We start from the raw sequence: 15,473 nt of genomic DNA on the forward strand, positions 1-15,473 counted from the left end.
ATTTTTAATAAACAGCTCTTTTTATTTATTGACAAAATTGCGGAACGAAATGTGTTATCGCAAAAGAATACAGAAATCATGAAAATATTATTTAAAAATACATTATTGTTAAGACTTCGGGAACAAAACAACAAATACTGGTGGAATTTGTTTCAAAACTTCAATTATCGGTACGTTTTTATACGAATCCGCGCTATTTCGTGATTGAAAATTGCGTTTTTGGGGGTTATGGGAAGAAATACAATTATAAAAAATATTGACAAAATGAAAATAATTCGCGTCTCGCAAATTATCTCTTACCCACAGCATCATCACATTTTTTACAGAACAGCACAAAGCAAGTCTGCAGTGTGCTTTTTTATTTTTCTCGAGTCTCTTAATTTTTTATAGCCATTAATTTATTAACTAGTGGACTTACTCGTGTTAATTATGTAAGATTTGTCCGGCTTACAGCTGTTTCAGTGCTTCACACACCATCCTCAGAGCCTACTAGATCACGGCATCATCTCGAACTTCTCTGCCTGTTATGTGGGTGTGTTTGATTGTTGAAAGGTGTTGAAGAGTGGAGTCAAATAGTGTGTGTGTACTGAAATTGATCTGTGTGTTGAGAATTTGATCGGGGTATGTTTTAATGTGTTTGTATATTTCGTATTGTTCTAGTGTGTTGAGTTTTTGGTTCTTGGGTTGTATGTGTAGGGTTTCCATGTCCGTATTTATGTTATTGTATGTATGGTTAGCATTGGTTATGTGATCGGCGTATGTAGATTATTGTGTCCTCTGGTTATTGCTTTAATGTGTTCTTTGTAGCGTGTTTGGAATGATCTGCCTGTCTGGTTATTGCTTTAATATGTTCTTTGTAGCGTGTTTGGAATGATCTGCCTGTCTGTCCTATGTAGAACTTGTCGCAACTATTACATGTGAGTTTGTATACACCTGTGTAGTCGTATTTATTTGTTTGTGTTGTTTGTGTGTTGAGATGTCTTTGTAGTGTGTTTCCTGTTCTGTATGTTATGTACACATGTATGTTATGTATGTTTCAGTACACACACACACACACACACACACACACACTATTTGACTCCACTCTTCAACACCTTTCAACAATCAAATACACCCACATAACAGGCAGAGAAGTTCGAGATGACGCTGTGATCTAGTAGGCTCTGAGGATGGTGCGTGAAGCACTGAAACAACTGTAAGCCGCACAAATCTTACATAATTAACATGAGTAAGTCCACTAGTTAATCAATTAATTATATTCAAGTGTTAAAAGTAGTGTACGCAAGATTCAAAATGGATTTTATAGCCAATTTTAAGTAAGTGTTCATATGCAGTGTAGTCTGTTTTGTATTTTACTGTAAGTGCATTGTAAACATAAAGTTTCTGATAATCACACAAACTGCTGAGTGGCAACACTGCAGAAAACTGGCAGAGCCATTCTACGGTGATTGGATTCATATTGATACGGCATGATACTCCATAAGAACTTCAATTTTGTTTACTTTCAGTAAGTTTTTAAAATGCTCCAGCCATCATTCAGGTCACATACAGCTTTCCACAAAAAGAATTTAGGTTCAATTGACGGCAGATCCTAAAGCAGGTCTGCACTCTGAACTCTGACATCTCAGGACATTGACTCACCTCGATCTCCAACAGGTCCTTTGAAGCCCTTAATTCCTTTGATCTCCATTATGAAGTGTCCGGCATCTCCTGATTCTCCCTTCGCACCGTCACTGCCTGGCTCGCCCCACTCACCCCTGCAGCAGACAGGGTCCCAAGTTCGATGCTAGCTCAACATTTTAACACAGCCAAACAGTTCGTCAATATACTTTCAAAACCAGGTCACAAGTTACGGATTGTTTGGCAGAAAAGTGTGATGAACTTTATGCTATTTTTTTAATACCTACTATAATAACCTTATTATATTGTTAATTTTATATTGCTTTAAGTACGAATAGAGTTTATTATTATTTATTTTCTTTAAACTAATGGCGGTTACTTGACTGTACGTCATTCACCCATATGAAGCCAGTTATGTAGACCAACTCACCAACAGAGTCGTTGCCCAGGGAGCACCACAGAAAGCTGGTCTACACTACACCCACGATGAGATGAGAAAATTTTTAAATTATGATTTATTTAACGACGCTCGCAACTGCCGAGGTTGTATCAGCATCGCCGGTATGCCGGAATTTTGTCCCGCAGGAGTTCTTTTACATGCCAGTAAATCTACTGACATGAGCCTGTCGCATTTAAGCACACTTAAATGCCATCGACCTGGGCCGAGATCAAACTCGCAACCTCGAGCACAGAAGGCTAGCGCTATACCAACTACGCTACCCAGGCCGACTGAGAAAATGAGAAATGATGATGGGGATTATTATTATTATTATTATGAATATTATTATTATTATTATTATTATTATTATTATTATTATTATTATTATGTTGTTTTCTAATGCCAGGCGTTTGACAATAAAGTCATTTGACTTCTTGCACTCCAATATTTATTATTATTATTATTATTATTATTATTATTTTTATTTACTAATGGCGAGTAAATGATGTTCATCATTCACCGCCATAGGAGGCTGGTCTGCGCTACAGCCGCAATGAGATGATATGATGATGGAGATCGTATTCTATGAAACATTAATATTATTATTATTATTATTATTATTATTATTATTATTATTATTATTATGTTGTTTTCTAATGCCAGGCGTTTGACAATAAAGTCATTTGACTTCTTGCACTCCAATATTTATTATTATTATTATTATTATTTTTATTTACTAATGGCGAGTAAATGATGTTCATCATTCACCGCCATAGGAGGCTGGTCTACGCTACAGCCGCAATGAGATGATATGATGATGGAGATCATATTCTATGAGACATTAATATTATTATTATTATTATTATTATTATTATTATTATTATTATTATTATTATTATTATGTTGTTTTCTAATGCCAGGCGTTTGACAATGAAGTCATTTGACCTCTTGCACTCCAATATTTATTATTATTATTATTATTATTATTATTATTATTATTATTATTATTATTTTTTTTTTTTTTTATTTTTATTTACTAATGGCGAGTAAATGATGTTCATCATTCACCGCCATAGGAGGCTGGTCTACGCTACAGCCGCAATGAGATGATATGATGATGGAGATCATATTCCATGAGACAATATTATTATTATTATTATTATTATTATTATTATTATTATTATTATGTTGTTTTCTAATGCCAGGCGTTTGACAAAGTCATTTGACCTCTTGCACTCCAATATTTATTATTATTATTATTATTATTATTATTATTATTATTATTATTTTTATTTACTAATGGCGAGTAAATGATGTTCATCATTCACCGCCATAGGAGGCTGGTCTACGCTACAGCCGCAATGAGATGATATGATGATGGAGATCATATTCCATGAGACATTAATATTATTATTATTATTATTATTATTATTATTATTATTATTATTATTATTATTATTATTATTATGTTGTTTTCTAATGCCAGGCGTTTGACAATAAAGTCATTTGACCTCTTGCACTCCAATATTTATTATTATTATTATTATTATTATTATTTTTATTTACTAATGGCGAGTAAATGATGTTCATCATTCACCGCCATAGGAGGCTGGTCTACGCTACAGCCGCAATGAGATGATATGATGATGGAGATCATATTCTATGAGACATTAATATTATTATTATTATTATTATTATTATTATTATTTATTATTACTATTATGCTTGTATATTCGGTATACAACTTTGCTATTTATATAAAGGTGCATAAAATTGCAATGAAACTTTCCAACCCTGTTCAGGAAGGCAATTTTAATTCCTGTCACAACCACACCATCATGTGGCATATCTGCAAGATTCCACAACGTTGAATTCTCCATCAGGCATCTAGTTTGGCTGCCCTAATTTCTTACTTATTTGATATTTTTTTCTCCCAACAAAAAATTGTATTTATTAATGAGAATTGGTTAACATGTTTTGGCACTTTACATGACGAAGCATAATTTTGAATGACATTTTCATGTTCTCTGCAAAAATGAATTCGTTGTCGTCAAACACCCATAGTTTTATGTAATTCCTTAAGTGAACTATATTTAAATTTCGCGCCTAATCTTATACTGCAATCAATATAATCTATCGTAAAGCGATTGAACACGATCGACTGAAACAATTGATAATTCTCGAGTTATCTAGAATTACACAGAAGCATTACAGTCATATGATGATAATTTTGAAGTGAAATTTATTTGTTAACATTATCAGGTTATTTCAAATCGGTCTAATGATGGCGACTTCATCACGAATATCATGTGACACTAACGTGTTTTGTTACATCATTATCATTAGAGAATGTCTGGTGAAATGAGAGAAAATTATCTTGCCGTAGCTTCATATTGGAATAATGAAACAGTTTGCGAAAGCATTGCATAAAAATGGTGATTGTTTTAAATTCTAAATTTTCCTTTCTGTCTGAGGCTAAACTTAAAGAAGGAATATTTGTGGGAGCCAACATACAGTAAGAAGTTTGATGAGAGATGAATACTTTGAAAATTTAACGACCCATGAAGAACGACTGGCTTGGACAGGATTTAAGAATGTGGTTGACAATTTCTTGGTGAATAGGAAACACTCAGATTTCAAAAACATTGTAAAAAATATGTTGGTAGCTATGAAAAATTTAGAATGCAATATGAGCATTAAAATCCATTTCCTTCATAGACAATTTGACTTTTTCCCTGATTGTCTTGGAGATTACAGCGAAGAACACGGAGAAAGGGTTCATCAAGACATGAAAGAAATAGAAAAGTGGTTTATTTTTCTTTCTTCCCCCCCCCCCCTCGCAGTTATTTATACTCGCTTTAACATCTTGGTCATATCGCGAGTTAATCTTTGGTTGAAATCCGAAGGCCTGTATACTATTGTTGAGACTGGTTCTATTGTTGTGAACTAGATGGCGACTGTATACATATTACTGATTTGTTATGAATATGATTTCGGTGATTTTCAGGGATGTTGTGGCCCGAATTTCCTGGTATTTGCCTTACGGTTGAGGAAAAACCTTGAAAAACCTCAACCAGGAAATTCAACCCAACCGGGAATCGAACCCGGGTCCTCTGCGTAAGAGACCAGCATACTGACCCCTACACCACAGAGGTGGGCTAGAAAAGCGTTATCAAGGCAGGTGGGATGAAGTGATGATGGGTGACTACTGTTGATCTATGAAAAGAGACAATGTGGAGCTGCAACATAGAAGACAATCTCGAAGACAAAACTTCCAGATGAAGAGGAAGCAGTTTGAAAAATGAAGTGTCTGCAAGATACGTGGAATGAGTTGAACCTAAATTGTGAATATGAACAAGAAAGTGCTGTTTGATTTTGTTTACTGTATATAGAGGATTCCACGTTACGAAAATAGCATTGATTTTATGGGCCTTGCCTAATATATTTTATAAGCTGTGTGGTAGAGAGATGTTTCTATGGAAACTGATCATTTCATGGAATAGCCCCATATGTCCAATGCTTTTTTCTTAATGTGAAATCCTCTATAGACATTTTCAAAGATTACTTGATTTATGCATTTAAATGTGTTAATACTGCATGACTGGTGCTATAAATATGACAATTCTTCAAATCATTATACAAATTTTTGGGCAAATCGTAAAACAGCGAAAGATAAGCTCCGCCCACGACCCCTTTCCACTTTTCCCCTACAAGCTCACCACACACTCTAGCGGGAAAGAGTGGAAATAGGGGTTTAGGGTTGGGTGACATCTAGTGGAGGAAAGTGGAACAAAAAGAGTGAATGTGGCATCTACGAAGCAAAAGAGGAACTTCATCCTGTTTCCCTCTTCAGCCTCTCCTTCTCTCTTGCTTGCTTCATGTCTGTCTCTTTTTTTTTTTCTTATGACTTTGCAGAGGGTAGTATTCGATCTGTTGATCTTCCTAACAAAACGCAAGCACGCTTTTTGGTCACGCTTTAGACCTCTCGGCTACCGAGACGAGTTGGTGGTAGAAGGGAAAATGAATCTATTTATGTTCAAGGGAACTGCCGTAACGTATTGCAGAAATGCAATGTGTGTCGTTGGATATGTCTTAGTACGTCCGTTGTCTAATGCACATTAATTTTGTTGTATTGTGTTGTGTTGTAAAATGTGAAATACATGCGAGGCGGTAGGCAGTGATCCACTGAAGTGGGACAGATAGTAGAGAGAGACAGTAGAGAGCGAGAGAGAGAGAGAGAGAGAGAGAGAGAGCAGGCGAGCGAGGTGTTGAGCGGCGAGGGTGGGGATAACTACCCTTACTGGCGTTCGCTGTTTTACGATTTATCCAAATTTTTTTCATACATGATAGGTAAACTCTGACTTCAGATTCTTCCACAGAAGCCAATAATTAATCAAAATCAACCTTCGATATTAAAAACCTTGAACCAAAATTTAATTTCGCAACCCTGTATTAACTTTCTGCTGCCATCCTGCATATGAGAGTCATCCCATGACTGCCATGAAGAGTCAACAAGCAATCCAGCTCACCTTTCACCATCCCATCCTGGATCTCCCCGCAAGGACTCCTTTGTCGCCCAAGCATCCTCGCCCTTCTGACCAGGATATCCATCAAGGCCGGGTCTTCCGTTCTTGCCAGGAATGCCATCAGGACCATGTTGACCCTGAAACAACCAGAGACATGTACTTCCTTCCTCTCAAGTCTTGCTATACGAGTCACTTCACAATGTACTGTATGTGTACTTTACCTTCTCTCCTTTCCAACCTTCTGGTCCTTCATTGCCCGGCAAACCTACAGGGCCAGGAGGTCCTTGGAGTCCAGGAATTCCTCTGTCACCTTTAGCACCTTTATCTGGCTTCAATTGGCTTTCTGGAGGGTATATCAATTCGCCTGGCTGCCCTTTCGGTCCGGGCGCTCCAGCCAGACCTGTCAAAAACAAGTTAGATTATTAATATGCTGCCTGAGGAATGTAACGAAGATGACATATACTTTCTCATTGTACGTTTTAGATATTTCTCAGCAATTCAGTTCATTTATTATGTTGTGAATGATATTAATGTATATAGGATGAACCATAAGTACGGTAACCAACTCTCCCTTATTTTCTGGGAATTCTCGTATTTGAACCAGGCTAATTTTTTTGGATCCTCCCGGCTCCCATACTGATATCCTAATCCTCCCGTATTTTTCTTCATTAATCATGACTGCTAATTTTTTTATGTAACCTAATAATAACAATAATAACCAGTAAATATATCTAGATATAAATTGACGGCCTAAATTGACATTAATATAGATAAATTAGTAGGTACCAATCAATAAAATTCTGTTCTGGTGATCTTCGGTGTAACCAACGTATAGGTAATTATAAGTATGGACACTTCGCGTAGGTACCTTTGACGTAGCAAAACTGATTTCAATAACCTTCAAACCAGTTTAAGCGAGAGATTCTGCTTTCTCCCTAGAGTTGGCACTGACATCACACCAGCTAGCAGTCGACACAGCGGAAATATAACACAATTAAAACATCTAGGTACATTACGTACGGTAATCAAATAAAATAAATTGGACCGATGAAATAATAAATCCGTCATTATCTGTAATGTCTAGACTCTAGAGTTCTTTTGTAATGAGAGTTGAGACGTTGACTCCATCAACAATTAAAATATGTAATGATTTGATTACCACTGACAATGGAAAAACAAAACTCCTATGAGAAGTAAAACCTTACGCCTATATATTGCATACAAATATTAAACGAATTGATACATAATTTTATAATATAATTTATTATATATGAAACATAAAAGTTATTATTACAACTAGTTCATTACTGAGAAATAAATCTGTTAATTTGAACTTATTGAAAGCAAAGTCGTTACTGGATTATGCAACAAGTTAGGCAATGTTTGGATCCTGTGTATATTCAATTATTATCGAGGAAGTCTAGCATGTGCTCGATTACACCACAGTCTACTTGAGTTTTGAGGGTGCTAGAAACAATAGACTGTGCCGGCACTATTTTGCATTGCTTGTAATGAGGCGACATTAGCGATCCTAGTGATGAGCAACTATCTAATGTATGCATATTTACTACATATTGAGCTTCGTGATTGTATATACTAGACTGTGATTACACTAAGCTCTAGTGCTTGAAAGTGGAACTAAATGCCGACGGAGCGTCTATGCACACAGAAAAACAAAAGAGCAAAATTCGCTAAGTATCCATTCTATGTAATCCCTATTCGTTGATGTAATTGTGTGCACATATGACTGTAAAGAGTTTCTTTTCAGCTTGCATAGCAATATAAAAAATTAAATGTTCTGCTGCATTCTGTTGACAAATATATAAATAAGTTAAAACTAAGAAACATGCATATTTTTTTTTATATTATTGTAGGCCTACTCAATATTGTGACCTAACCCATATTTGTATTATAATTAAAAATAGTTTATATTATTTAATATACAGTAAACCGTTCCATCAATGAATTCCGGCTTCACACCCAGGTTCTCCCAAATCTGGTCACTGCCGAACTTCAAAATATGAGGGAGGGCAAAAGATGGGTCACAAACATTTATGAGGTAGCTGAAGGTGTCACCAGGTGGCAATACAGCTTTACTTTCCCCAAGCTAAGGATTGCATCGCCTTTTAAAATCCATCATCCTCGACCGAGTTTGAACCTGCATACCTCAGGTCCAAAGGCAGCATGGTAACTACAGTAATAACACCGAGGACGACACAATGGCCTCTGTCCACTTACGAAGTAAGAACTGAGAGTGCCTACAACTCTCTTACCTGAAGTTCCATTTCTGCCATCCAAGCCTGGGCGGCCAGGTACACCAGTTTTCCCTCTCTGTCCTTTGATTCCTCTAGGACCTTGGAGTCCCGGGAAGCCAGGATTTCCTGGAATGCCGTTCCTGCCAGGGTCTCCAGGTTCCCCCTTTGTTCCATCCAGACCTGCACCACAATGGAAAGTTTGGAAACAGACTGCTCAGAACGTGTAAATATTGCAAGCCAGAAAGTAACCAAACGGGATGTACGGTAAGCTTAGGTTCGCACATTAGCAGCAACACTGTACAAGGACATGTCCAAATACGAGTTTCATCAGTAAAAATGTTGCCCATGAAAGATAATGAAATTGAGTGCGTACAGGTATACCTTATAATAATAATAATAATAATAATAATAATAATAATAATAATAATAATAATAATAATAATAATAATAATAATAATAATAATGTTATTCAAATAAAAATGCACCTATTAAAATACAGTGGATCCCGAAAGAGCATTGCTCGTATTCCAAAGTCAGTTTAATAGATGCAAATATTTATGACGGCTACAAAAACCAATAATTTTGTCTTAAAATTGTAGTAAAGGCAAACTACAGAACCATTTATCAATTATTAACTATAATTAGCAAAGAACAAAATAATAAACATGATGCAGTGAAAACGAAGTATCGAACAATATTTAGTAGTAAAGTTATTAATTAATTAATTAATTTGCATAATACATTCGTTACTGGAGGTAGGTACGTTAACAGAAAGCCACAATTTAAGTCACACAGCATTTGTGTGCACTCATAGTTGAGTTCTGGCGTCTTGTCAGCTCATTTTGAGTTGTGTGGATACAAAGGAAAAAATTGTGACGGTGTCGTGTATAGTTCCTGGGGTAGCTCAGTCGGTAGAGCGTTCGCGCGCTAAGCGAAGGGTCCCGGGATCGATACCCGGCCCCGGAACAATTCTTCCTTGAAATTATTCAAACCTGCTTTACAGGGAGCTACTACCTGAAAGCCAGATTTGCATTATTAATTACAATTGGGGTAGATGGAAGAATGGCGTAAGCCAGGTTACACCAGTTTTCCGGAGATCGGTTATTTGCACTCTCTACTGGCATATTTATGCAACATGGAGTTAATTCCTTCAGTCATCCATAGGTGATGTGAAATTTGCCACACAGAAATATTTGATTTTTTAATAATTCATAACACAGTTGTGTTGCTGACTTTACATTTGAAAAAAGGGAGAAAAAAACTACTTTCCGCTCTCTCTTAAGTAAAAAAAAAGTATGAGCGTATCACTTATATTATAAATTACAAAAATAAAACCAAGATCGATAATAATAAATAAAATAAATACAAATTACATACATAAAATCAAGATAGGTATAAAAAAGTAAGTAAATAAGTAAATAAATGAATAAATAAATAAATAAATAAATAAAGACAGACAGATAAAAGTAAGACAAAGAAAAATAAAATTAAAAAATGAAATAAAAGCGAAACATGAGGGAATTAGAAATAAGAATATAAAAGAGGAACGTCGATCGAAGTTATTGGATCACTGATTGGGGCTAGAGGGACCATCACAAAAAGATTCGCGCATTTTTGCAAGCAGTTTGGTCTAGGACAAACTCTTGTGACTGAAATATCTCTGCCTGCAGTGAAGGGATCTATAAAAATCCTAAGATACCATCTCTACACGTAAATAGATTGATCTCTTTCCTATGGCGATCTGCTCACTTAAGTTGGGTCTTGCAACTAGTGCTAAATAGACGACTGTGATCACGTAATAGCAAATATATACCGTACTAGCAAATTTTATGTTTCTTCTGGAATTAATGATCTTTTGTTTAGTCGTCCTCAATTATTTATAATTGTGTTATTTCTTTTTCTTTTCCTTCTCCATTGTTTTTTTATTATAATTGTGTACCTACCATTTACTCAAAAAACAACAATTTTTTGGCAAGCTTTGTCTTCTAGGCAGCCTTCACTTGGAGGAAGCCGAATAAAATAAAATTCAAAATAATAAGGAAATGAATAAAAGAAAGAATGAAAAGGAATATAAAACAAATAATAAAGAAAATGCGAAACAGAGAGGAAGAGGACGGAATGGACGAAATAAAATAGAAAGTAACACGATAAACAAGAAGAAAATGAAAAAAAGAAACGAAAAGTAAAGAAAGATGTAAGTACTAAAAAGAAGAGGAAAGACATGCAGATGACATTTGATATAATTAGCTTTGGTTTGGCACTACCCCCTCCTACTGAAGAGGAAAGTTGGCAGCACTGCAGCTGCGAACTCTGAAACTCGGGATTCGTATGAATGGGGAGGAGTGTAGCTTCAGATAATTAGAAACATCCCATTGAGACGCGATAAGGGGTGCAATCAACTTCCGGCGACACAGGACGTCCTCTGACTCAGCGTCAGATAAGTGACAAGGAGACGACTCTGGGTTCGGACACCGCCAGGGACGGCGCTCGACTCTTCGCTTCATCATTTCATATGCTCACAGCATTGTTATAGCCTAAGAGTGTGACAGGAAAGCAAAAATGGAAGCGGATCTTTGCCAAAGGGTCTGATGTGATTCCTCAGACTTGATGTTTTTGTAAAAATAGTTACGATACGGATTTTGTCCCATGGTCGCGAGGTATTTCCATATAGGCGTGTCTGGCTAATTTGGTCCATAACTTGTCGTGTTGCAAATTTGGCATAAATTTGCCCAGGTGGTATATTTCCTAGACACTCCAGACAGAACTTATCAGAGACAAAATTGTCTGCTATTTTTCCAAACACATATAGGGCTAGACAAAAACCAGTATTGTATTATATTTATTAACATTCCATGGTATTCATTCAGCTTACAGCTAGAATATGGAACAAGTCAAAAAACTTAATACTATTATAAAGTCTTAATTTATAGTCACAGTCTAGATGAAATATACACAGACGAGATTTACAATATAGTCTACTAGTACAACACAAAGTTTTAGTATCAATTTCATGAAGTGTTATTGAATGTCATGAATTCACCTACAGAATAGAAGGCGTGAGAAATTAGGTACTTCTTTAATTTGGCCCTAAATAATCTTATGTTTTGAGTTTCATTTTTTATATCCATAGGGAGGCTATTAAAAATTTTTACTGCCATATAACGCCCTCCTTTTGATAGCACGATAGATTTGCCGATGGAGTATGAAAGTAATTTTTTTGATGTGTACTTATGCTATGAACTGTTGAATTAGTTACAAAGTTTTCACGATTACATAGGAGGAAGATTATTAATGAAAAGATATACTGACAAGCCATGGGCATCATTTGTAGTTTTTTTTTAAATAGTCCTACACGATTCCATAGATTTGGTACCTACTATTATTCTAATTACTCTTTTTTGTAATAGAAATATACTGTCACTATCTGTGGAATTTCCCCAGAATATTATTCCAATACTCATTACCGAGTGGAAGTATTCAAAGTATATTGTTTTTAAGGTATTGATATTTACTATCTTTTGCATAGATCTAATAGCAAAACAAGCTGAATTTAGTTTGGGGGTAATTTCTTTAACATGATTTTTCCAATTTAGCACATTATCGATTTTTAAGCCAAGAAATTTGGTTGTTGTTGTTTCTAATAGGGATCTATTGTTAATTATTGCGCTAGAAATTTGCGACGTTAAATTTGGACAGGATTTAAATTGAATTATGTTAGTTTTGTTACAATTTAATACTAATTTAGTGACTGAGAACCAGTCACATATTTTGACAAGAATTTCCTCTGTTGAAGATTGGAATGTGTTGGAGTTATTGGCTGTAATTACTAAACTTGTGTCGTCTGCAAATAATATGGGATGACCTACAGCTTTTATTAGGGGGGCAAGATCATTTATAAACACTAGAAAAAGTAGGGGACCTAATATTGATCCTTGAGGAATTCCATTTGATCCTTGAGGAATTCTATAGTTGGTCAACTGCATAACGCTTCCCCTCTAACTTGACGTTTGTTAATTTAGTTAATGAACAGAAATCCCATCTTCAAAAAACGATCAGAAATAGCTAAAAATGTAATGCTCTTTGAATTGTTTTTGTTTTATTAATGACCCGAATACAAAGCTATGGCACTTCATGTTTTATCATTTCCACTAGGATGAAGAGTACAACAAATTAATAGAATAAAAAAAATATAGGATGCCCCACTTAAAAAAAATTGTGCAGTAGAACTTGGTTATAGCGACCTCGTTTTGTGCGACACCTCGCCTATAACGTTAAATATTCTGTGGTCCCAACTAATTCCCCATAAGACATATGCTTTTCTACCTTGCTTAATACGACAAACGTATATGCGTCTACCTCGCATATAACATCATTTTCAACCTCAGTTTGGAATACAATTTTCTAAGAACCAAAGTATTTTAAGAAATATTTTGCTGAAATCTGGCAAATCCTTTACTGTTCCCTTCTATCAGACCTCTGGAATGTAGGCAGATTTCCCATCCCATTGTAACCTGCCCGAATTCATGCTGTATTAATGGTACCTGCATGCGGTCAGTTTCGACAGGAAGTTTTCACTAAGTGCACGCATTTTAACGCAGTATGGCCACTAAAAGAAGTGAGCGAAACTGTAAAAGCCATTAGAATTGTGAACATTTCTATGAAGCTAGGAGAAGGAGCAGTGAAATTGCAACTGAAATAATGAACATAGAATTTAATTTAGAAAGTGTATATTGGGCAAGTAGGAGACAACAGAGTAAAATGACTGATTACTTCACTTCTCAGTAAATAAGTTTGGTGAGTAATGAACAAACTGTTTAATACAGAATACTGTATTTATAATTGTACGTGTATTTTATTGTGTTCATGATATGCTTAAAAGTGATTACATAAATCTAAAATAAGCATAATTATGTTTATTATTTTTCATTTTCCACCTCACTAGACTGATAATATGAATCTCGGTTACTACGACACTCGTTTATAACAACATAATTTTCAAAGTCCCTTGGATGTCGTTATAATCAAGTTCTACTGTATTAATACGAATTTCTGTAAAACACTGTGTGATTGCCAACTACTGCAAACGGTAGATTTGGTCAACCCTATTCATTTATAGTCTTCTGCCAAGAACAGATCCTTCACTCAAACTCAGCATTCTCCACTCTTCTCTACTTTCCGCCTTCTTCTTAATCTCCGCATACGATCCTTTACCTTAATGTTGCCTATTATATTATCTGGTATCTTCTTTTGCCTCGAACAATTCTCCCATTCACCATTTCTTCCAGTGCATCCTTCAGTAGGCAGTTTCGTCTCATCTCGTGACTCAGCCAATTCCCTTTTCTCTTCCTGATCAGTTTCAGCATTATTCTTTCTTCATCCACAATTTCTACCACAGCTTCCTTTCTTATTCTGTCTGTCCATTTCACACGCTCCATTCTTCTCCATATCCACATTTCAAATGCTTCTAGTCGCTTTTCTTCACTTCATCGTAATGTCCACGTTTAAAAAAAATATAAGTATGGTTTATTTAACGACGCTCGCAACTGCCGAGATTATATCAGCGTCGCCGGTGTGCCGGAATTTTGTCCCGCAGGAGTTCTTTTACATGCCAGTAAATCTACTGACATGAGCCTGTCGCATTTAAACACACTTAAATGCCATCGACCTGGGCCGGGATCGAACCCGCAACCTTGAGCACAGGCCAGCATTATACCGACTACGCTACCCAGGCCGACTATGGCCATGTTCCTGCCCCATACAAAGCACTTCACCAGTCTCTTCCTTCGTTCTTTTCCCAGAGGTCCGCAGAAGATGCTCCTTTTTCTATTAAAAGCTTCCTTTGCCATTGCTATCCTCGTTTTGACTTCCTGGCAGCAGCTCATGTTACTGCTTACAGCACACCCCAAGTATTTGAAGCTGTCCACTTGCTCTACTGCTTCATTTCGAATTCGCACGTTTACTGGTTTTATTTTTCTACTGTTTATCATGGTCTTCGTCTTGTTTGCATTTATCTTCATCCCATACTGCTCACAGCTGTCATTTAGCTCCAGTAGCATATCCCTTAGTATCGTCTCCTCTTCTGCTAACAACGCCATATCATCAGCCAATCTTATGCACTTTATTCTTCTCCCTATTATCACCTGTCCCATGTTCGCAACAAATTTATGGAATGAAATATAGGATTTTCCACTCAAAAACATAACTTTGTGTTACAACGAATTTCTGTGACACCCTGTATAACTTCTATTACTGCAAACTACAGGCTTCGGTCAATCCTGTAACGTTTACTATTTTTATTTAGTATTTTAGTATTTATTTATTTAACCTGGTAGAGATAAGGCCGTCAGGCTTTCTCTGCTCCTCTACCAGGAGATTCCAACTACAATATGAACAATAAAATTACAATTAGTATTAAATTTACAATTACAATTACAATAAAATCAAAGTACGAAAAGATTACCTGAATAATTAAAGCTAGATAATTTATCATAGAGAAACAAAGAATATTTTATATTTACTGAATTACAAATTAAACCTAGAATAACAAAATTCTATAGTGATGAAATTACTGAATATTGAAATATTTTGTGATGGATTAAGGAAACTATTTACAAGAAATCAATTACTGACCAA

The 15,473-nt window shown here is 35.7% G+C and overlaps 1 protein-coding gene and 1 non-coding gene across 3 annotated transcripts in view; one reads left to right on the top strand and one right to left on the bottom strand.

Moving 5' to 3' along the window:
* LOC138714606 (collagen alpha-5(IV) chain-like) overlaps positions 1–15,473 on the bottom strand; it is a 291,605-nt gene that overhangs the window by 49,464 nt on the left and 226,668 nt on the right. For both annotated transcript variants that reach the window (XM_069846628.1, XM_069846627.1), the window contains exons 10-13: positions 8,859–9,020; positions 6,807–6,985; positions 6,589–6,722; positions 1,642–1,757 (exon numbers count right to left, since the gene is read on the bottom strand). In XM_069846628.1, the coding sequence (XP_069702729.1) occupies positions 1,642–1,757; positions 6,589–6,722; positions 6,807–6,985; positions 8,859–9,020 (591 nt within the window). The remainder of the gene's footprint in view (positions 1–1,641; positions 1,758–6,588; positions 6,723–6,806; positions 6,986–8,858; positions 9,021–15,473) is intronic.
* Positions 9,733–9,806, top strand: TRNAS-GCU (transfer RNA serine (anticodon GCU)). Its single transcript has one exon. It is a non-coding gene; the product is annotated as a tRNA-Ser (tRNA).

This window comes from Periplaneta americana, chromosome 15 (genome assembly GCF_040183065.1).
Source record: "Periplaneta americana isolate PAMFEO1 chromosome 15, P.americana_PAMFEO1_priV1, whole genome shotgun sequence".
Lineage (NCBI taxonomy): Eukaryota > Metazoa > Arthropoda > Insecta > Blattodea > Blattidae > Periplaneta > Periplaneta americana.